The 24,896-nt window shown below is 35.4% G+C and overlaps 1 protein-coding gene across 11 annotated transcripts in view; it reads right to left on the reverse strand.

The window, feature by feature from the left end:
- DOCK9 (dedicator of cytokinesis 9) overlaps positions 1–24,896 on the reverse strand; it is a 119,735-nt gene that overhangs the window by 14,390 nt on the left and 80,449 nt on the right. For 2 of the 11 annotated variants that reach the window (XM_065740791.1, XM_065740792.1), the window contains exons 29-45: positions 24,143–24,226; positions 23,317–23,428; positions 21,805–21,983; positions 21,073–21,189; positions 19,322–19,442; positions 18,454–18,587; positions 15,234–15,348; positions 14,951–15,017; positions 13,416–13,463; positions 11,060–11,196; positions 4,744–4,859; positions 3,056–3,193; positions 2,606–2,788; positions 1,737–1,850; positions 1,386–1,601; positions 379–436; positions 49–155 (exon numbers count right to left, since the gene is read on the reverse strand). In XM_065740791.1, coding sequence (XP_065596863.1) covers positions 49–155; positions 379–436; positions 1,386–1,601; positions 1,737–1,850; positions 2,606–2,788; positions 3,056–3,193; positions 4,744–4,859; positions 11,060–11,196; positions 13,416–13,463; positions 14,951–15,017; positions 15,234–15,348; positions 18,454–18,587; positions 19,322–19,442; positions 21,073–21,189; positions 21,805–21,983; positions 23,317–23,428; positions 24,143–24,226 — 2,046 coding nt within the window. Of the gene's footprint in view, positions 1–48; positions 156–378; positions 437–1,385; positions 1,602–1,736; positions 1,851–2,605; positions 2,789–3,055; positions 3,194–4,743; positions 4,860–10,515; positions 10,560–11,059; positions 11,197–13,415; positions 13,464–14,950; positions 15,018–15,233; positions 15,349–17,706; positions 17,891–18,453; positions 18,588–19,321; positions 19,446–21,072; positions 21,190–21,804; positions 21,984–23,316; positions 23,429–24,142; positions 24,227–24,896 lie in introns of those variants that run through there. The other 9 variants (XM_065740793.1, XM_065740795.1, XM_065740790.1 and 6 more) reach the window with 7 other exon arrangements.

The raw sequence follows: 24,896 nt of genomic DNA on the forward strand, positions 1-24,896 counted from the left end.
AAAGGCACTTCTATGTTCATCAATTCTAACACGCTTACGTTTACTTACTTCATTGAAGTGAACATCTTGCATTCCAACATCCTCCATCATTGAAGCTTCTTCATCTATATTAGGTGTGATTACCCTGAAGGCAGTACAACCTTGCCTAAACATCCCTATCATTGAAGAGGAAAAACAGACAAATTTACTTCCTAAAAATTTTACTTTACTTTCAGCTAAAATGTTGGTTTTTAAACATGCAAGTATGCTCCTGTAAGTATGCTATACTTAAGTCAGATTTTTTTGCCTACAACTTCCTCAGGGAAACTACTGCTATTCCTAAACATAATGAAGAAGAAAAAGAAGAAACCACATTTAAGTAATACTTCAAAATCATACCTTTCCGTGTGAGATATTCTGCAACCAGTGCTGCTACATGAACATAGCACATTGCTGCCTAAAAGCAAAAACAGGAAGAGATTTATAAATTACAATCATAATGCGACACTGAAAATTAAGTATATAAGAAGAGCCCTACACTGGGATAATTTCTGAGGTTCTCCTTGTTGGCTGCTTTGAAGATGACTTGTGTGAGAATTCTCCACCTCACTTAGACAAAACAATAAGTGTGCAAGAATGCTCCTTTTTCACCAGAGCACTGAGTAGCACTCAGCTGGAGACTGAGCACTGTCCACAAGCTAATGACCTCATGCTGTAGTAAAAATAGGCAAATTTATTTTGGAAATATATTTTAAGAATCAAGTGAAACAAAAGAGCTATAACTACTTCAGATTTGATGGTTCTTCTGATAATCGTATTTATAGCCAAAAGGCAGACAAAGAGAACAAAATGAAGGAAAATAACTGGATTCAGACTGATATAATAGAGACATCAAGGCATACAAAAATCCCCACTCTCGCTTCTCCTTTTTCTTAGAATTAAATATTTAAATAGCATGGAGAAATCAGTTTGCTTTCTGTTTTTTAGCAACAAAGTTGACATTCATCAATGTTAAGTATATCAGGAGTTTTCTGGTAAGGCTTTTTGAAGAAAATCAAGATAATTCTGCAAAAGCAACCAGATAGGAATTCAGGGCATAGCTTCATGTGCTTTAGGCAACTGACAGCTGAAGAATATTAGTAAGCAGAAGGCCTGATTCTTCAATTGTTTACACTGAGCATTAGTAGCTTACCTGCTAGAGCATTCAAACATATTCCTTACCTTAATAATCAGAGCTGACTTAAAGATGCACTTAGGAAAAAACATCATCAGCTATTGAAATTAATCAACCATACAAAATTAAAAATAATTATTGTACAGAAACATTCACATAATGTATTTTCAACTTCAAGACTGTTAAGCTTAGATTTATTAAGAAGCTAAAAACGGTCTGATCTTTCTCTCACCTCTGAAAGATCCCCATTTTTAACATGGATCCTTGCCATGCTGTCCAACCACGTCTTCCTTAGTTCAGGTGTACTAGCATAAGACTTTGCCAAACTGTACTGGAGGTCTACAAGCATTTCTGGATCGTTCTCATGTTCCTTCATCTGAGCAGTAGCCATCAGTACTGTACGAATACGTTTTGTTAAATCCTTTACATCAGAAGGGAACGTAGTGTGCTAAAACACAGAAAAGTTTGTTTAGATACTACCTTCACTACATAACAGTAAAAGTTAAAATGTCATTGCAAAAGGCACTGTGAAAGAGTTTTCAAGCAGCCTTTCTGTGGTACAGGAAGAAGAATAAAGCCAGACCTTAATAATTTTGTCATGATTGGCACAATTATTGATGATGGATAGGGACTGCTGAAATCTAGTTCCTCCAATTCCAACAACATCAGCAATTAACTGGCTCACTGAAATAATAACCTTGACAGAAAGAAATATCTAGTTAGTGTATGAAATATCTTTGAAATGTACCTATCAAGCAATTACAAAGAAAGTTTTGTATTTTTAAATTGAAAGATTATTCCTTAAAATCCTTAATTATTCCTTAAAATTATTCCTTATAATTATTCCTTATAATTATTCCTTAAGATTCCTTAAAAAAGTAAAATGCTATTTGATAGACCTTTTTTTTCCCCCCTAAACAAACAAACATACATTTGTACAGCAAGACAAGCAAGAAAAAAGAGCCTTAGATAAATTTAATGCACAAGCATCATCTGGTCTAAAGACTGACAGGTGGGTGAATGAGCAGAGGTCAGAAAAGTCATGAACTATTTGTCCCCGGACTTGTCAAAACAATTTTTTATTTTTTATTATTATTTATTTTTAATGTCCTTTTGCATTATTTTAGACTTCTAGGTGTTTGCTGCTCCATTCCTTTCTCCTTCAGTGATGATGCCATATGCTATTTAATCAAAATGACATCTAAATAACGTACTTCCTACTCACAAATTCCTACAAAACACAGGGCCATTGAAATGCTTCACATTATTTCGTTGTATCAGATACACTCTCCTTACTCTTGGAATTGTACAGATTCTGCTCGAATAAAAGAAATATTTCTGTCTTTATCCAACAGGACTTGGCACTCTAGCATGTAATTGCCCACCTACAAGTACTGACCACGCAATATTTTAAAGCATGAAAAAAACAAAGAAGAAAGAATGTATACTAACTTGCAGATGTGTCCTGACAAAAGATTTCTTTCCTGTGTAATCAAAATTATTTCTCATTAAGAAGTACAGTAACTGCGAAGCTTCAGTACGAATTGAGCTCAGTTTGGAATTACAGTACTTCAGAATCTCATAGCACAGGGCAGAACACATATCAGCTCTACCCTCATAAAACGTAGAAGGAAACTGAGGAAAAAAGCAGAAAAGAAAGGAAGTATTAATTAACATTCTGTTCCTGACAAAATAAGCATGTTAAGAGAAATACAAGCATATAAATAGTCCCAAACAATTGAAAAAACAGTTGTAGTAGTTCACAAAACAAAAAAGGATAATTATTCCATGCTCTTTATGAATTTTAATTCGGAATTTTTAGTATTCAAACTTCTACATGGTGTACTTCTAACTATAAATCTGGATAAGTACTTGGAGATAAATTATTTTAAAACCCCTTACCTTAAAAATAAGTGCCCTTAAAGCAATGAAAACGTTTTTCAGTGCTGTTTCAGACTGATTCTTTTGAAGGAAGCAGAGGTATACATCAAATACTTTTTTCATTAGTGGATTATGTCCATGATCTGTCAGAAGCTGATTCTTTAAATTAATAGTGAGAATTTAGCAATTTTTGTACTGCAATACATTTATACCATTCTAAAAACATACATAGATTTTAAAAAAGCAGGACACGAATAAAAAAATCTGCATAGTATTACTGACACATTTAATACAAGCATAACTCAAATTTAATTAGATATTTCTACCATTTCATTGATCTTGTTTTTAAAGAAAGTGTTAGCTTCGAAAAGATGTACTGAACATGGTAAGTTATAGCAACTGTTAGTTAAATCAAGTTATTTAAGAAGTACGTGCAAAGTACTGACACACTTTGGTTGGCTTAAGCCAAACAATATACAGATAACTCAAACCTAAACAGCTAAGTCTATGTCCTAAAATATGCTAGGCTTATCAATTCATGGCAAAGTTATTGTTTTCTAACAAATCCCTGTCCTTTTCAGGAAATTGGGATAATATCCTTTTCTTCAGATATCCCAGCATGAGAGGTAGGAAGTTCACTCAAACAATCTTGATCAGAAGGAATTCACATAGGATCATTTTTTAAAAATCTACAGAGAAACAGACATAACTTGTGACTTCTCTTCTATAATAGAAAACAGAAATATGATCCCCACTGGTGAAAGATGACTGTAAACAGAAAAAAAAAAAAAAAAAAAACCAACTGTCTGGATTTCTCTTTGGCATGCTAATTACTCCTAAAGGAAGCAGACAGGTATTACGTATATATTAATGCAGTTCACTGAATAGAAATTACCAATCCTCCTACCTGTTTTGTTTGGATCGTGTACATTATTCTGGTTTATTTTTCTTGTAAACTATTTCTGTCTACCTTCCTAACTATTCCTAAGTACATTTTGAACAGACTACATATAAATAACCTTAAGAGACAAGCGGGATGGACAGCTGACGACTATAAGACTAATGCTCATTCCTCTGATTTTAAAACTAGGTATCTTCATTGTAAATAAGCTCATGTTTTCATAACTAGATTAAAGATAAGGCTTCTGAATGCTGAAAACAAAACAGGCAGGAGGAATATGCAAGTTAAAAAACTGCAGTAGTTCGTAAAACTATAGAAGTTTAATTCATGGACAAATTGGAATAAAGTAAAGAGAAAACAAGCAGACATAAATTGCTGTTAACTGATAAATAATTTCATATAAGAAGAGATCAAGTTTAATACACAAACCTAAGCCCGAGTGTGTCAAAATATCAATTATGGAACTGATACAGAAAATAAAGTTTTACCACTCATATTACGCAGACACTACGTTTTCCAGAAATATTTTTAGAAAGTTAGGATGAAGAAGGAGCTCTTCCAACAGAATACTGACAATCAATAAGGAGTCTGTGTACAATGGGTAACTGAAGCCAAAGCATTTTGCTGCAACAGGTTATGAGCTGTTAAATGCCACAACAATGAAACACCATACCAGAAATGCTAAAAAATGCCAAGTTACTGTACTACTGAGTACGCTACACAACTTAAAATAAAATCCTAAAAACAGTTATTCAAAAATAATTTTTCTGAAGTACTATTATAGGAGATGTTAACATTAAGAACAAACCTTAAAAGCCATTGTGAATAATGATAGAGTATCCAGAATGGTAAGGCAAACTTCAGTGGCAGTATTTGCTTCGAGTAAAGACTGGTGAAGAACATCTGCATCTGAATGGCCATAGCCTACAAAAATGAAAATAAAGTTAAGTGCTTAGTACAAAAATTCAAATGTATCTTATTTCCAAAAGACTTGCTCAACTATGAAAAGATTAACAAATATAAAGCCTGACAGAAGTTAATATTCAACACAGAAAAGTAATTAATATCCATTTAAATATTTGGCAAATATGTGCAAATAATTATTTTAGCATAATTTGCACAAAATTATAAAATAAGGTACAACTGTCAACAACAGAATGAATAAATAGCAATGAAAACATTAAAATGTCTGATGTTTCATATATATGTATGTATATACACAGATGAACATATAAATATATGTAGTTACATATACATATATACATACATACATACATATATTCATGAAATAAATGCCTCAGTAGCATGGAGTTACACCTGAAAATATGTACTGGTAACTTAGTGATGTTATAATGATATCAAATTCAATCATTATAGAAGTACAAAGCACCAAAGAAATACATGCACTTATACACAGTTGATGACCCAAGGAAGTATGCTCTGTAGGAATAGCATGCAATAACTCCACATTTAACCAGAATATTTTACTGCCTTTAATTCTGTAACGCAATCAAATGATTTTAAAAACATTGCATGCTTCAGTGATGAATAAAATGTGTTGCTTATATTTCCTAACAGTGATCTTTCAGAACTAGATTGACAGATGTGTTCTGGCTGCTTTACACAAATTTGGTGTGGATCATATTAAAATGTTAGATCAACTTAGCATAACTAAATCAATGAGAAGCATAACATGAACTCAATGAGTCTAAGACAAGAAGAGATGAGGTTCTTGTAAGCAATTTCTTTCTGCACCCTTTGTTACCCTAGCTGAACTACACAACTAAAGAGACTTTCTTTTCCTTCTTTCTTTATGAGTAAGTAGATCTACCATCAGGTATAGCTTAAAAAGAAAAGCCACGGTGTTTGTTTTTAAGAACAGAACTACGAAGAATGAACTTGAATCAAGCAAATAAAAGAGCTACTAAGTGTAGGAAAAAAGACTGCTAGAACCTGCACTAGTGTTTTCTGCATGGAAAGGAGCCAGAATAACCACCATTTTTTGCAGATTTATACATGTTTTTCGTTAGGAGGTATACATTTCTTTCCTATATATATGTATATATATTTGATATTCTCCGTCTCCACCTCTTCCGTTTTCTATTTTCTTTATAATTTCAGTTCCATTACCTCCTTCACCTCCATAATGGCAGAAACCAACTAACATTTTGAACGAGTTTTAACATAACAGCCACTTGCCAATATTTTCCTTTTTGTAAAAGTATTCTTTTTCTTAAATAAGCTCAAGAAAATTCCCTTTGCACACCAGTCACCTTTAGGTGACAAGTGGTCCTATAGTTCCAGTACCATTGAAGGTACCAAGAGATGATGACTATTTTGAAAACTTCATTAAGAACAGGAAAAATACTCTTTAAAGAAATAATTCGTTTGCTTTTCCAGATATAAAGAAAGGTAATTATAAATCCTATGTTCCAGAATTGTTCCAGTTTTCAGGAAGAGTAAAGACTAAAGACAACCTTGGTAATTACAGGCCTATCAGTCTCACTCCAGTGCCTGGTAAAATCAGAGAAAATTGTCCTGGAAGCCATTGAAATACACTTAAAAGATAATGCAGTCATTGGTATTGGCCAAAAAGTTTTCCCAAGGGAAAAATTCTGATTAACTACCTCTCCTTTTATGACAAAATTACTCATCGAGTTGACCAGGAGAAGCCAGCTGATGTAATTTTTTTTTAATTTTACTAAAGTTTTCAGTATTCTCACAGTATACTTCTGGACAAAATGTCCAGCATACAGGTAGACAAGTACACGATAGGATGGGAGAACAATTGTTTGACAGGTTGTACTCAGTGTTGTAATGAGTGGGGTTACAGCAGGCTGGCAGTCAGCCACAAGTGGGGATTCAGCTGTGCTTCATTTTAGGGCCAGTTCTTGTTAATGCTTTCTTAAGTAAGCTTAACACAGGAATTGAATGTATACCAAGATAGCTCACAGATGATACTAAATTACAAGAAACTGTTGACTCCCTCAAGGTTAGAAAGGCCTTGGAGAGATCTAGATGAAATAGCAGGCTGGGCAATCTCCAACTGTATGAAGTTCAACAAGAGCAAGTGACAGATTCTCCATCTGGGGCAGGGCAATCTTGGATATATGTACAGAATGGGAGATGAGAAGCTGGAGATCAGCTCCACAGAACAGGACCTGAGGATTTAGATCAATGGCATAATGAATACACATTAAATACACATTGTGCCCTAGCAGCCAGAAGGGCCAACTGCATTCTGGAGTGCATCAGACACAGCAGTGCCAGCCAGATGAGAGAAGGGATTGTCCTGCTCTGCTCTGTGCTCATTTGGCTGCACTGTAGAGCACTGGGTGCACTCTGGGACACATAAGACAGGACATACAACTACTAGATAGCATCCAAAGAAGAGCTATAAACATGACAAAGGGTCTAGACAGCAAGATGTACAAGGAGCAGTTGAGGTCGCTTTGTTTGTTCAGCTCAGGGAAAAGGAGACTAAGAAGCCTAATGGAAGCCTACAGCTTCCCCAGGAGGGGTTCAGAGGGTCAGACACTGATCTCTGCTCTCTGGTGGCAGTGACAAGACCCAAGGGAATGGCATGGAGCTGCGTTAGGGAGGGTCAAGTTTGGCATTAGGAAAAGGTTCTGGACCAGAGGGTGGTCAGGCATGGAACTGGTCAGGACAGTGGCCATATCCCCAAGCTCCTGGGGTTCAAGAAGTGTCTGGACAAGCTATCAGACACAGCGTTTGGATTTTGGGTGGTGGCACATGGAACTGGAATTGAGCTTGATGATTCTTGTGGGTCCCTTCCAACTCATGATCTTCTAAATCTTCTGAGCAGAAGCTATAGTCAATCCACAGCATTTCGAACAGTTCAATTTTTTTCTTTCCATAAGTAATTTAGAGTAAACTAGCCTTTGATTACACTGTGTTATTGCAGAAGCTTTTGGCAGGATGCAAAGTAGAACTCAGTTGAGCTCCATTAGAAGACTGATTTACCATATATGATATGGAGATCTGCCTGGATATGCATATGAACATGCAATTAAAACCATCTTAGGACTCTAAGAATAGAACTTTTAATGACTGAGCTTGACCAATAACTGTAAATTGCTACTACAGATCAAGGTATATCTCCTCTTATGTACATTTGTATGTCACTGTGTTATACTTAGCTTCCTCCTCTTCTCCAACACAGGTCACAGAATCACAGAACTGTAGGGGTTGGAAGGGACCTCTAGAGATCACGGAGTCCAACCCCCTGCCACAGCAGCTCCCTAGCCCAGGTTGCACAGGTAGGCGTCCAGGCGGGTCTGGAACGTCTCCAGAGAAGGAGACTCCACCACCTCTCTGTGCAGCTGTGCCACTGCTCCCTCACTGCACTGGGAAGAAGTTCCCATGCACATTTTTGCAGAACTTCCTATGCCTCAGTTTGTGGCCATTTCCCCTTGTCCTATTGCCACACACTGCTGAGAAGAGTTCAGCCTCATCCCTTTGCATCCTGCTCCTTAGATATTTATAGACATTGACTAGATCCCTTCTGAGTCTTATTTTCTCAAGGCTGAACAGACTCAGGTCACTCAGTCCTTCCTAATAAGAGAGGAATGTTACACATATAGATCAACCTTCTTACTGTTTCTCCTGAGGCTTCAGAAATTTCAATAAAAGTCTTAATTTCTTTCACACTTAGTCACAAAACTATACTGAAATTCCTCAGAGATCTGAAATATTACCTCTACCATGATATCAGCTCTTTTCCTTCGATAAATAATTAGAAAGGGAGAAATTAAGTTTATAAATTACATTTACAATGTTGTTTCTAAAATCATGATCTTTTGGCACAAGAGAAATAATTTTCATCAGATACATCCTAATTGTATGTGAACATACATCTAAAAGATTTATTAAAGTTCTGAACAGCTAGCAGTGAGCCTGGGTGGCTGAGAAGGCCAACAGCAACCTGATTTGTATCAGAAATAGTGTAGCTAGCAGGATGAGGGAGATGTGCCAGCGCTGGTGAGGCTGCACCTTGAGTACTGTGCTCAGTTTGGGGCCCCCACCACGAGAAGGTCCAATGCAGCATTGGAGCGTGTCCAGAGAAAGGCAACAAAGCTGTTAAGGGACAGAGCACAAGTCTTATGAGGAGTGGTTGAGGTATCTGAGATTTAGACTGGAGAAGAGGAGGCTCAGAGGAGACTTTATTGCTCCCTACAATGACCTGAAAGGAGGTTGTGGGGAGAGGTAAGGATTGGCCTCTTCTCCCAGGTAACAGTGACAGAACATGAGGTAATGGTGTCAAGTTGCAGCAGGGGAGGTTCATTTTGGAAATTAGGAAGCATTTTTTCTGTAAGAGTTGTCAGGCACTGGAAAAGGCTGCCCAGGGAAGTGGTGGAGTCACTGACCATGAATGTGTTTAAGGAAAGGGTAGATGTAGTATTTAGGGACATGGTTTAGTAGGAAATATTGGTGGTAGGAGGATACTGGACAGGATGATCTTAGAGGTCTTTTCCAACTTTAATGATTCTATGACTGTATTCTATGTAAATAATACAGACGGACTGACAACAACAAAACTAAAAGTCAGAAAACAAGATACAAAAGATATAAAAATCAATTTAACATTTGTTATGGCTTTCATAGCAACACGTTTTCACCTTACAAAATCATGGTCAATACAAAGCCTAACATCCTTTTATTCACTGAATGTACAACATTAAAAACACTGCTATCACTTAACTCAAAACTAACTGAATGAGACACTGCTCTTTGATAATTCCTTCAAACTAGTTGGAAAAGAACAAAAAGTTAATTCTTACATAAGCATGCGTTTATTAAAATCTTTCAGCTCACTGTCCTTAAAAATCAGTCAATTTCGTTCAGTTTTGCACATAAGGTCCAGAAGCAACCAGGTGATTTATTTCCCTCATAATTTTTTTTTTAAATCAGGCTTCCAATACAAAATATTTTACCATATCAAATATGTAGTCATACAGTGTGAAAGCTCTTTTGTGTATAAAAAAAAAAAAAATTGTAGAAGCAGAACTGATGCTGCATTGATACAGCAGCAGTAGTCTCCTTACATGAAAAAATATTTTCCACAACTATATATTTTTGTGAAGTATTTAATTCAAAGAATTACATGCTTTATATTTAAAAAGATACTGAAGTGCATTTAGAAGCAGACATTTTTTGTTTTGTATTGTTAGTTTTCCACTAAACTGCATGGTAAATCTTGTGTAATTATGTTAACCGTTGCTTTATGTTACAAATAATGAGCTAAAAGATTTTAAATCTGTAGGGGACAGTTAGATATGCTTTGGGAGATGAAGAAATGAGTATAGTGAACATACAGTTAAGTCAAATAACTGTTTTACTGCACACCACTCTTTTCAGTCCCAGTGTTTATTTTACTGGATTAGTCAACCAGTTTAATTGGTTTTGAAGCTGAAGATTGCAAAATGGAGCTTCAGAAAACTTTACATACAGCATAATTTGCAATTTAAGAGCAGCATATTTTAAAAGATAGGACATAAGCAGATTTAGTTTTCAATACAGCAGTCTTATAGAAGCTGACTTCAACCTGATTAAATCTTACCATTGTCTACAGAAATTCCAAGAATACTTGATATCTTTCTCACACTGAAAACAGAAAAATCACTTCATTATTGGACGCTTTTTTACTTCCAGACAAACTATATTATGGGCTTCACATTCTCTGCAGAAATTCTAAGAAGCTTATTTCTCCTTAGGAGATGTCAAAACATGGAGATATGGTCAAAGTGTTAATTTTTATTTTCAGATTAATCATAAGACTGAGTTGGGGAAAAAAAATGAAGATTTATGAAGCAAATAGAAAACAAGTAAATTCTGTAACTATGCGTCCAACAGAGTAGAAGTGCATGTAATTGAAAAGAAAAAAAAAATTAACACATTGTATAGTTAACCATGCTCCATGTTATGGCATCAGCCAGCATTAACAGTTTCATCACAAAGCAGGGATCAGACCATCGACATTTTCCAGTTATGCGTCTGACCTAGAATAATAAAAGTCATTGAAGTGCACTGGTGTGGCTCTGGGACCTGTCTGGTGTAGTGGTACTGGTTGAAGATGATGAATGTTACCATGTCATGAGACTTACTGTGGTTAAAAGTGAGAGAGTTATCCAGGCTGCTCAGCTGCTGTAATCTGGCATGCATCATTCCTGTTCTGTTACGGGAAACAGGCAATGTCTGAGATTTTCGATCATGAACTATGGGTCCCAACCCCTCCTGGTTCCTGCAAGATGGGTGAAATGGGATAGAAGCAAAAGTTAGACATGTCAATCAGCAGCGAGATAGGAAGTGTTAGTTAAGCAGCTACAGCACAAGAGGTTTTACAGAAGGAGTCATAATGCAACCTATATAATGTTTTACGTACAAAACAAAAATAGGTAGCTCAAAAAAAAAAGCATCACAGCAAAAGTTTTCCTGAAGATCTCAAAGCACGACAGCAAAAGCACACAAGTAGTCGCTCTGAAAACGCTAGGCTTACTTCAGAGCAAATATTGGAGAACACAAAGATTCCAAAGATATTTGGAACCCAAAACCTTATGTAAAAATTGGACAAGAAAAGCTAGAAAAAGACACATGGTGGTAAAATTAGAAAGCGTACATGCAACAGGGGAGAAGGAATTAACTGAGGTATTATCATGGACATCTTACCCAAGCAGGAAGGGAGAAGAGCCATACACTTTGTTAAACTTGCAGCGATCAAGTGAAGAGAACAGAAAGGTGATCTGTGTTAGCAATCAGTACAGCCTAAATTCCTATCGTGTACCACCACCAGAGCTAATGAAAAATGAAAACCAGTGCCTCAATAATTCCCTGTTCCCTTACATTTTGTGTTATTTGTGTATTTTAAAAGTATGTGCATTGATTGCCATATACTTTAGTGTAACAACAACATGAAAGACTAGAAAGCTACACTCATTGTGGAAATTCAGTACTCCTGGAGAACACAAGATGATTTCTTTAGCTTAAGTCTTATTTTTAGCATGACATGCACTACACAAACTAAGCCATCAGTAAACAAAAAGGAAGCAGGGTAGTCTGTTCTAAAAAATTAGTCAAAGGAATTAAAGATTTTGGTTGGTTGGTTGGTTGGTTTTGAAGTTTGGCTTTTGTTTTGTTTTTCTTTTTACAAAAAGCCTAAAAATGACAGACCTCTATAAATCCAGAGTTTCAATTATTCTTCAATATTAGAACACAAAGGTTAAAATCAAAGCCTTAGGAAAGACAGATGTGTTTTGGTCACTGACTATTATTATTTATTTTATGGATGACATTTTTTTCTGAAAAAAATTCCAGGAAGGCAGTTATGTTTGTTGTTTGTAGAAACACATTCACATACCACTAAACTTAAACCAAAATGCTAAGCATCTTAGAATACTTTACCCTCCAAGGTCTGCAATTACTCTCCCACCAAGCTCAAGAGAACCAGTATTTGAACCCCAAAAATTTAGTTATAGCAGGACTCCCATGTACACCACAGTGTAACAGTTTATATTTTACTCTCAAAAAAATTACTTTGCATGAAATAACACACTAATGCAAATATATTCAAACACTGAAATATAAGGCCTGGTCCAAAAGTAATGCCTCGTATTTTGTGATGTTAGCCCACAACACGAGAGACACATGGTGGCTGCATGGCAGCAGAGGCTGAACCTTCCCACCAATGTTCCATTACATGATGTGACCGTGTGACAGTCTGACAGAATGGTATCCGACATGGAAATGTGTATGAAGCAAAAAGGCGTCACTGAATCTCCCCATGCAGAAAAAATGGCACCCAGTGACATTCACTGATGCTTGCTGAACATTTCTGGAGACTACATGGCAGATGTGAGTACACTGAGGCGGTGGTGATGAGTATCTGCAGAGGCAACAGCATATCACCTCCACTGGTGCAGATTTTTACAAGTAAAGCATGCAGGCTCTTGTTCATTGCTGGTGAAAATGCACAGCTAACGGTGGTGACTGTTGAAAAACAATGTTTGGTAGCTGAGAATTTACTCTATCCGTGCTATTGTGCTTTTTGTACCTATTGTAGTTTCCATGAAATAAATAGGAGGGCATTACTTTGAAGTAAATACATACTACATACATATTTCTGAGATCTTCCCTTAAACAGACGCCAGTACAGGACTTTGAATTGAAAAACAGCAGTGTAGGAATGTCTACTACTCACCTTTCACTGAATACACTTTTTGAAATTTCTGTAACATTTTAACTGACATGGTTTTATGGCCAAGTGAATAAAATATTTCAAATTAATTTATAATAAACACAGCACACACCAGTCTGTATCCTATCAAAACATCTGATATCTATTTCAGAACTGTTAATATGGTAACTAGTTACTTCAAATACCCATTATTATTTTAGTGGATACATTACTGTACAGGCTATTATTCTTAGTGGACAAGACAGTAACATTTAAATTCCACACAGTACCTGGCTATGTATCGTTTTCCCATGTACTGGAACTGATGTAAGCATACTCTACAGAGAACACATAAAAAGTCAGAGAAATAACACAGAAATCCTTTGTAAGTTTTTGTTCATTGAAATTACTCAACTTTTTGATATTGTGGTCTAACTTTAAACTCTTATGCCACAAAACTTTTATTTCTCCAACCCTTAAAATTACTTTCCAGTTCCCAGCCAAGAATATCTAGACACAGGTCTCATGAACAGTTGCTGTTATAGTCAAACTGGGATTAGTACAAAAGAGCACACCAATCTCAACTTATCTGCATCAAAACAGCTAGTATGAATTTAGCAATGACAAGCTAGAAGAGTCAAAAAATGAAAAAACAGAGCACGTTAGAAAATGATTAACACCAAGTTCAAATGTTACATCACACAATCACAGAACAGCTGAGGTTGGAAGGAACGTTTAGAGGCCACCTGGTCTAACCTCTGTGTGGATGAGGCACTTACATAATTTACAGTGCACTTGGACTTGATCTTAAGGGTCATTTCTGTACTATGATTCTCAGATGGGAATTTCATTTTGTTTTGTATTCCTTAAACTGATACTGTGATGACAATTTTAGATTACTGATTAAATAAAAAAACAATTCTATCTAGCCCTTAAACAAGACGTCATTAGGGGAAAAAACAATGTTCACTGATTTTGTACAATTTATACCTCATGCTTCACTTTGCTACCTGTGCTCATGCTTCAGTTTACTACCTGTGCTCATTTACCTGCTCAGTTCTGTTCCCAGTGCAATCAATATAATGCCATCTGTACTCGATGGTTGAATTGAAATACTATTTATAACATATTTCTAAGATGAATTTTGAGTATCACATTACATAACAAATTAATATTGATATTACAGTGACTGATAGTGTAACAATGGAAACGAAGAAAACCAGATCAATGAAACAACAAGACATGCAGAAAGGCTTCTGTGTTGCATCACTTCCAGTCAATAGCACTTTCCTCATTTTCCATTTATTTATTGGTCAGTTCTCATGAACAAATAATACTAAATGTGAATAGGCTGAAATGTACAGTTAATGAGAAATAATGGATTCATCATATATTTTGCTTTCAAGATGCAAGATGAAAGCTAGGAAGACAGTTAATATCCCTTTGTTTCCAAAGTTATGATTCAAATAATTTTCATATGCAGCCATATCATTCCAGAAGTTTGTATTGCAAGATGCATTTGAAGGCAGGCAAGTCAACAAGAGAGTACATTCCTCTTGCACAAGCAATGAAATTCTGAGTACTACTTACTGTTTAGGAACCTTCTGAGGTCATTTCTGCATAGCCTAATTCCAGAAACTGTTATGGAGTTGGACAGACATGCAATTGTGCACATCAAGTTAAGGATTTCTAAATCAAGACTTCCTATGGTATTGCTTTTCAAATAATAAAGAGTTAACACATATACATTTACATCCATGCTTGATATTTTAACAGCATACAAAAATGTATGATTTTATAATAAACTCATTTAAAAAAATCTTACTCTGTAATTGTGAAGAAGTCCATGAGTTCAGATTTTGTAGCCTTGTTCCAATAAGTAAACAATGCATCTAGGTAAATGAAAGATATGAAAAACAAGACAAAGGCAGTAAGACCAATAAAGCATTAAGCAAAGAGTTAGAAAGCTCTTCTTGATTTTCAGGTAATTAGGATCTCATTAATCTAAAAATGGCTAGTGGGTATAAATGGCTACAAAGGGTATAAATTCATGTACATAAATACAATACATCATTACACATTTATGAAAAATAGGTGGAATTACCTACCTTCTGACATACTTCTTAAGATATGAAGGAAACACATGAGCAGGCTCTTGATCTCTGCTTGGTCAAGTTTGTCATATCGAACTACAGAACTTCCTAAAGTGCTGCTCTGTTGGTTCTGAAAGGAAAATAAACAGTCTGGCTGAAAGGTTCCTAAACTGATAATGAACTAAAATGTTCTAAATTGCTTTCTGAATTCCTGCAACAGAAAAAGGATCTCAGAATGGACACAAAAATATTTTATGTAGAGATAGGGCTCTAAAACACACTTTACACATGAAGTATACAAAATTAAACCTCTTCACTTTTGTTTATTTGCATTTTCTTCTTTACACAAATTTTTCCACAAGAAGGATGAGTAAAAGTTACCTAACAGTGACTGTAAATTGAGGCATTCCCTTTTTGCTTAGTGTATATACTCTAGAAATACATGCTGTTAGGCAACACATATATGCTTCTTTGCTTTTGAAGACTGAATGCTGAAATGGAGGCAGATCTGACTCCCCAAAATTCTACTGAAAAATGAAGTATCCCAAGGAAAACATACAAGTATGGGAATAATGTGCATTCTGGAAGACCATTTACTGATAAATTATCTGCCCTTGCCTTAAAAAAAAACCAAAAAAACCCAATCCTTTCTTCCCTTTTATAAAGTTTCTACACTTGTGAGAAGCTTATCTACAATACTCAGTACTGAATAAAATCAGAAAATCTGTCCAAAAAGAAAGAAAAATACATGACAACTTGACAACTTTCAAAATATTTACTCCATGAAGAGCTAAAAAGGAAAAAAAAAGAACTGAGAATATAGAAATAGAGCTTTAGGCAATTACCTATTGGTAAAATATTCATTTTTACATAACCGAGTGTTACAAAATCCTCAATAGGAAGCTGAATGTTTGTTTAAAGGACATATTCGTCCCTTTTCAGTGCCTTATTCCTCCCTTCCAATATGAGGCCAGTTATCCCAATGGCGGATGAACCAGACATTTAAACAATTTTCTGGAAAGTCAACATTCTGGCATAATTGATCTGTGCAACTGTGCAACAGTTTCCACATAGAAGCTTGATAACGTTGGACTCATTAAGTTTTTAAGGTCATGTACCGGTGTAAGAGGTAATTCTTTATATCAAAGTTAGAAAAACAAAAATGAAAATAAAAACAAAGACTTGAGGGAGAAAAGCAGTTGGTTTCTCAAACTGAGTTCCAATATTTCAAGGGCATAACAGTCCTTCCAGGAACACTCCTCAGCGAAAGCAAGAGAAATGCTAATCCATAACACTTTGCAGCACATGGATCAATTGACTACTGAGCCCTTTGTGATATTCCACATAAAAGGAAAGAACCACTATCCTAGAACAATATATGCAGTCTCTCATATACTAGCCACTGAATGGATATGCTATGAAACCACATGATGTTAAAATTAATACTAGACAGAAATTACTTTAATTTAGGAGGAACTAGACACCTGCATAAACCCAATCACTCCTGATTCTAAATGCCCCACAAACTGTTCATCTTAAATAAATAAAGAATCTCTAGTGAATAAGGAAGTACTACTGTACAGTTTTATGCAAACTGAAATAGGGTAGGCAATTAATGGGTGACAAAGCAGAAACTGATTTTTGAGTTGTCTATAATTTTGATACTGTTTAGAGATAGAATTCCCTCCAAAATTTGAAAATGTACACATATAAAACTAGTACTACAGCTACTTACAAGTTTAGTTTAAAATAATCTCATAAGCATATAAAGACAGAAAATATTAAAACAGAAATAATTTCCAGCAAATTCTGTTTCCACAAGGCTAACTCTACAGGGTATTTCTGAATGAAAATTAAGATAAAACCAAGCAACAAGCAAAAATTTGAAGATACATGCAGTGAACAACTGATCTAACAGGAAGTTTGGAAAGCAGAGAATAAGAAGCCAGAATTAAGTATTATTCACGTAAGATACTAACAGCATGCAAAACATGAACTCTCTACTACCTAAATTGGCAGACCAGAGCAGGATTTTCAAAGAATTTTTACTCCTTTGAAAACCCTTTTACTTAGTGAAAACACTGCACGTTAGTAATTAACAACATAAAAACTAAGTAATAGATGACAGCATTTCCATTTAGCAACAGACTGTACCCAAGGCATTTCTGTCAGAGAAGGCATATTTATATTAATATTTAGACATATTAAGAAACATAAGACTCAAATTCTGCTAATAGTTAAACTGACTGGATAGTTCTGACTTAACTAAATTACATACACGGATTATTACAGGTTGGGAATTCACTGTTAATTTATGTGATTGCTTTGTACATATTTGCCTTCAGATTCAGCTGTTGCAAAAGAAGTGGCAAAACTAGTGATCACGCACTTCACTCAGAAGCTTAACCATATCAAGCACAAAAAACAAATACTTCTTGTAACTGAAGAGAGAAAGCAGCATGCATAATTTTCTCTGGCAAAACTGGAATTGTCAGAAGCGAAAAATCCATAGTGACACGGTTTTTCTTTGCAGGGTGAGAATTGTCTTCTTCTCCTCCATTAGGACGCATAGCATGAGCAGAGTGCCTTCTGAGAAGCTTCTCTCTCTGCCACACGAAGGCATGTCAGGGTCAAGGGAAAAAGTTATCATGTTGTGACATGCACAACAGGAGCTAAGAAAATGAAACGTGATCAGCATAAATACAAGCTCTAGAAAGACACGACTGAATAACTCATAGCAACCAGAAACAAACTTCTACTTCGTATCAGGTTCAAAGTGAAATGGTTTGGAAAAGCCAAACTAACAAAAGTCTCTTGGAGAATGCACAGTAATTGATTTGTTCTTTTTTAAATATTCCACATATTGCATTGTTGAACAGATAGAGTGATGATCTCACCTAACCAGAGTTCAGTTCTCACAAGCAATATGGAATGCTCTTAACCTCATGCCCTACCTAAGGAAAAAACAACTGAGTGCTAATGTTTCTAAATCGAAAATCTGATTGCATTTTCTGCAGAACTCAGACAGTGTTAGAAGAGCTCACAGGATGCATGTTCCCCAAAAGGAAAAAAGATTACATAAAGATATATGTAAAACACTGCTCTGAAGTTATTCTTGAAAGCCCAGTTCCAGTGGAGATAACAAAAGTCAACTTGAAATTTTAGGAGTACACTTTATTGGGTATTGTTCTTGTTGTTTCTGAGGGGTTTTTTTTTGTTTGCTTGTTTGTTTTACCTTGTCAAGGGAATTGCTTTTGTCACTGTGCCTTTCAGGAAGACTGTTTCCTGAGTCTGTACTTATAAGAGAGCCTCTCGAGTCAGCATTCCTCACACAATTAATATTTGGAGTAGAAGTGGTATACGGAGAAGCTAAACAAAACAAAAAATAAGAATCTCAAACAATGCATACACTGTAAAAAGTCACACTATAGCCACACTTCTAAATCTACTATATATGTATATATTTCTTAAGAAGACAAATAATTCCATTTAAATACACTTAACAAAGATCAACTGATACATTTTCAGCAGAATATGTACATGAACACACTCGCAGATCTATGTAGAAATATAGATGTATCTAACAGCAGATCTATCATTATATACATATTTGCATGAAATGTGTTTGCAGAAACTTTCTTTTCCTCATCTTTTTTTAACTGACTAGTAACTGGTGCAACTGATTATAACATATAACAAGAAACAGAAAAACAAGTAAAAGAAAAGAGGATAGACACAGGTGTGCACAATGAGTATTCCACATAGAGGTGCTCATTTACAAAACCACAGTACTCTTGCCATGACTAACACTAGTCTTGTCTTTGCAGGCTGCAGAGAAGTACCATCTTTAACAGGGGAGATGGGGGTGGAGAAGCAGTTATTTCCAAAAACAGCTTTACTTTCAAACAGAAAAACAAAACAAAATAATAAACACAAATATATCTCATTTTCAGATTGAATTCTGGACTGCACAGAATAACTGACTGCATTAGGTTTTCACACAAGTACATACTTAAAAGCAGGACAACTAGTAAGAAAAGGAAAAGAAAACAACACCCTTTTTTTAAGTGCTTACCAATGTTTAAGTTTTTTTAAGTGCTTACCAATGCCAGAGATAACACCAAACAGATCTTTAGGAAGGTTATTATCCAATGTGTTTACTGTTTTTTGTGGTGTTACTAGCTGATTTGCAGTTGGCAAATTAAGCCCATCATCCTTTGCACTCTGCTTGGAATATTAAAAAAAAAAGAAAAAAGGAAAATATGGTTATTGTTTTCCAACGTTAAGGATTTAGTTAGTAATACATACTTTATTTTCAAAGGCAAAATGTCCTATACAGAATGAATCTTTTTTTTTTCCTCCACGCAGCTTTCCTGCCACACTACCCCTATCCTATAGCATTGCCTAGGGTCATTGTCACCAAAGTACAGGACCCTGCACTTGGTCTTGCTGAACCTCATATAACTGGACTCAGTCCACTCATCAATCCAGCCTGTCCAGATCCCTCTGAAGGGCCTTCCTACCCTAAGGCAGACCAACACTTCCTCCCAGCTCAAGACCTTCCCCGATACCAAAGTCAGGCTAACAGGTCTGTAGTTCCCCAGATCCTCCTTCTGATCCTTCTTATAGATGGGTGTCACATTCAGTAGTCTCCAGTTGTCTGGAACCTCCCTGGCTGATAAGGACGGTTGACAAATGATGCAAAGTAGCTTGGCAGGCACTTCTGCCAACTCTCCCTCAGTACCCTCGCGTAGATTTCACTCATGGGGATGGCCTGCTGCTGTGCCTTCCTGAGGAATGGCCAGCCTTAGTGGACATTGCCCTTCAGGACTGAATTCCAAGGGATTCTCCCAGCCAATGTTCTAAAGTTCAAAGTCTGCCCTCTGTTAGTCCAAGGTAGCAGTTTTGCTGAGTCCCCTCCTGACTTCACCAATAACGGAGAACTCAATCATTTCTTGGTCACTATGTCCAAGACAGCATCCAATCACCATGTTTCCCACCATTTCTTCTCTGTAAACAGCAGGCCTAATGGGGTGCCTCCCCTAGTAGGCTCTCTTGCCATCTGTGTCAGAAGAAATCTTCCGCACACTCCAGGAACCTCCTACTCTATCTTCTTTCTTATTGAATTTCTATTATCTATGCTTAAAAAGCATGGAATGAGATGTTTGTATACTTCCACAAGCCTGAGATACCCTCTAACTTAAAAGGCACTGTTTCTCTTTCTTAACTGGCAAATGGTTCACAGTAAAATATGGAGGGAAAAAAAATAAGTTCTTTAATTATTAAATCTCAGATTCAATAATTGTGTACAACTGTAATATTTCAGTACACTCCTGTCTAGTTTTTGTGTTCTTTTTCGTTAGCTTTAAAAGTAAAAAATAAAAGAACTTCAACAACATACTTCCTTCAACTTCTTTAGCTGCTCTTGTTAGAGCAGTCAAAAAGACGCACCAGGTCCAACCCTGTGAAGTCTACAGTTTTTAACAGAATGATAGAAGCATACAGAAATAGCAAGATGTTACACAGTATTATGAGCACTAGAAACATACTGTGTAAGTCTGCGGCCTGACATTCTCCAAAAATCTTCAAAGGGTCAATTGAATAACAAGTTACCATGCATTTATTGAATGTAGCCAGTGATGAAGTCAGGCATACCTTAACTGGACCAGGGGAAGGGCAATCAAAATCATAAAATGTAACTAAAACTTTTAAGCTAATATAAAGCAAAGAAAACAGACTCCAAGAAATCAGTCAATTATGGAACTTTCTCCTGAAAGTATGCATTATTTTTTATAGATGTACCAAGAAATTATGATAAAAATAATCAGAATATCAAATAGAAAGGGTCGCTCACGTTGCTGGAAGGATTAACAGGAAATGGAGATACATCTTTAACATTGATTCGTTGGACATTTTCTATAAGCAATCCAAAGAGTGGCAAATACATAGTGGCTATTCGTGCTTGATGGACCTAAATAAGAGTTTGAAAAGAACATTAAATAAATATTTGTTAAGCCAGAGTCCACATTCGTAAGCTCCTTGAGTGGCAAAAGCAGTGGTCATCTCTGTATTCACTATAATTTGCACAACACATTTTATTTATTGTTTCAATACAACACAGAAAAAAACCCTACATTAATATGACTTCAGCTAAGACTACCCAGTAAATTAATTTTACGTTAACTTTATAAACTCAGGACATCATTTTTCTTATATTCACTTTACCTGTAGTAGATAATATCTGACAACTGCCCATATATCAAGAGCTAACAGTTTATGAAATTAAGAGCTTTAAAAACAGTCATTATATATCGAAACACATTGGTTACCAAAATATATTAAAAAATGGCTACCAAAATATAATAAATAAATATAATTATTCTAAAAAGATTCCTTGTGGTCTTCTTTGGTGAAAGTATTGGGGCGTGCAAATTGTTTTTACTACAGACACCACACACTTTCATTACAGATACAGTCCAAACTCAAAACAGCATAGCTACAAATTAAGAGGTTTTGTGAAAGAGGAAAAAACTCTCTAAATGTATGCACACAGCACTTTGTACTACTAACATAGAAATACACTTACCCTGGAAGCATATCTATCATCAAAAGAATGCTTTATCATCAAATTCTTGAGCACACTAATAGCAATCTGTCGCACTTCTCTGAACTCTTGCAATGCATTTCCCACCTCCCTTAGAAGCAGCCCCACTAAGAAGTGATTCTTACAGAACTCATCTGTTAATGAATAATCCAGTTGAAGGTCTGAAAATAAATCAGAAATTCTATGTACAGAATGGTATAATTTAAACTAATTTATCAATTAAGGCTGAACAGAAAGGTTATTGACAAATTCATGTTCAGACATCTGCATGCATCTCTAACCCCTACAGCTCTGTGATTCTGTATTGGAGGGGAAGCGGAAGCTCAGTATCATATTCACACACACCCAGTTAACCACATAATTATGCATTAAACAATTGCAATTTTTATTCCATCACTAGAAGATACAGAAATATAAGCATATGAATGTATATATATATTCAAATTACATGTTCTTAAAATACTATCCTATACGTAAGAGTCTTCCTTCTAAGCCTACCAGGACCAGTTCTTTACAGCTATATACTAAGTAAGCTTAAGTCTGTATTCGTGCACTGACAAGGCACACACACAGCATAAACATCCTATCCTTCAGGAATTTGTGTGGTAGAAGAATTTAGATTTTATTCTGTAGTTCAGTCCCAAGTTAGTAAGCTTGAAAGGCTGCAAGCCAAACATGGACTAAGCAGTTTTAGATTTCTGTACTGTAGCTTTGAGTTCCTTCTTCATTATCTATCTTCCAAATACATCTGTTATGAATATAGACAATAAAGCCTGCTAACATCTGTGATCTCAGTTAATTCTTACTTTCTAAGAAAATAATCCCCCAAATTTGCTGTGGATATTAAAAGTGTAAGAGACAACAGATGCCTCACCTATTTCAATTGAAGCATTTTCTTCTCAATTTACATAGAAGAACATAAAAATATTTAAATAAATTAGCTTAAATATAAGTATATTAGAAATTCAGTAACACAGTAGACTTTTGTTGCTACATTCAATCAGAAGCATGTTTCTATGATTCTATGAAATGTACATAAGAACCAGTCACACCACCTGAGATCTCTTTTTCATGGGATACTAAAACAGGGCCAGAAAGATTTCAGATTATTCTGGCCAAAACCCTAAGTCACCAGGCACCAGGATTCTTTACTGTGTAATCAGAACCACTATTTTCTCAAGTCCTGCTGTTCCTTCAGAAATAAAAGGAAAAAGACAAAGACAAACACAAGCTCTGTGCCAATGTCTAGCTCTTACTGCCAAATCTTGTTCTGTCACCTTGATCAAAGTTTAATTACTACTCAAAACTTAATATCAGAACAGGAAAGGAAGGCAAGTGTCAAAAACATAACTTACCATATCTTCTAATGACTTTGTACAGACTATTTTACCTAAATTATTCTCCGGGTTTGAAGGAAGAGATTAAAACTTTCGGCTTCTATTTAAAACAGTGACATCTAAGAAACACAGCATATGCATCTTTGGAAGAGTTTACCTTGATATCTCTGAACTCTGCCTTTTCCAAATGGCATTGGTAGATTCAAAGGTATGTAATGCTCATGATTACAGACTACACGGAGAAATTCGAATTTGAATTCAAAAAGTGTCTGCAAAAATAATTTTAAAGTATGAATTAAACAACTGATCCAGTGTTTTGAATAACATTAGCAAGTCAGCTTTCTTACACACAAATGTGATTTCTTGCAACCTTGCAGTATGACGGATTAGAGACCTGTCACTGTTCTGCAACTCATCAAAATATACTTTTAGAACAACTCATATTTGAAAGTTGGATATGTTCTAATTATATCCTACTATGTCCAATGTTCCTTGGACATACAGCATATTATAACATATTATATACTGATTTAAGAGAAGATTCACAGAGGAAATCCTTTGTACCACTGGTACATGCTCTTCCCTCTACAGTAAACTAATAGAAACTTATTAGAGAAATCAAAGATCACATCTAACTCTTCCAACTTTAGCCTTGTGCATTCATGCTAAAAACTTCTGCTTAGTGTTGCACACTATCCTCTCTTTTTTAGAGGGCAATACATGCTATATTTAGCAAAAATATACATGCTTTATTTAGCAAAAATATACATGCTTTAGGGTGGTGAAGTTGTACCTGGAGATGGGAATCAAATGATGAAAAAGTGACTTCATGGGGAAAATAAATAAATAAATAAATACGCATAGAGATTTCTAAGTAACATGTTTAAATGTAGTCAGACATAAATCTGAATTCTTAATGTAAGACTCTACCCACATGCAACAAGAAGCAGCTTCTAAAATTAGTTTGTTTAAAAACGGAATACCTTTGGATCTCCTGGGGCAAAGCAGCTGATGTAGTTATTGATTTGCTTGAAAACAAAACCTCTATCCATAAAAGTAAAACACCTCTGGGGAAAAAATGCAAAAAAAAAAAAAAAAAAAAAAAAAAAAAAAACAAGATAGAACTGATTAAATATTGCTTCAGTATCCAGAAATTATATTTCTGTATTTTACTAGTTAATTTTCTGAACACATTATTGATATTTCAGTCAGTTTGCATATAATAAACAAAACAAACTAAATACATATATACACATACACATACCATGTTTTTCCTTAGAATTGAGACTGTAAACAAGTTACAAATAAAAGAGCTGTGAGAAGATAGATTTCTTATCTTGGCATAAACAAAAACAGCATGTCACTAGCAGCTTTATCTATCATTTTATTTCCCATCCTTTTTTTTCTCCCAGCTGGTTCTTGCTGGTTGAAAAAAAAGATACTGTAAGCCTGTCCATACAAAATCTATGTAAATTACAGGCTCTATTCAGTGCATGAAGATTTTGTTGGATTAGAGAGTACCACAATTATTTTTGAATGGGGGGAACAAAACAAGAAATAAAGTTTTGATAAAATACAAATTAATTATAATCAATCTTCTGAACAGGCATCTGCCTGCTCCAATACAGAAGACAAATCATACTTTAGTGCATTTTAACTTGACCATAGAATTAAACTTCAAAAGCACACTTCAAACTGCACACTCAGTTTTATGCAAGCTGACTTTAAAGTTCTTTA

This window comes from Cyrtonyx montezumae, unplaced genomic scaffold, assembly GCF_038088225.1.
Source record: "Cyrtonyx montezumae isolate F1298 unplaced genomic scaffold, pur_monq_1.0 scaffold_3, whole genome shotgun sequence".
In the NCBI taxonomy this organism is placed as follows: Eukaryota; Metazoa; Chordata; class Aves; order Galliformes; family Odontophoridae; genus Cyrtonyx; species Cyrtonyx montezumae.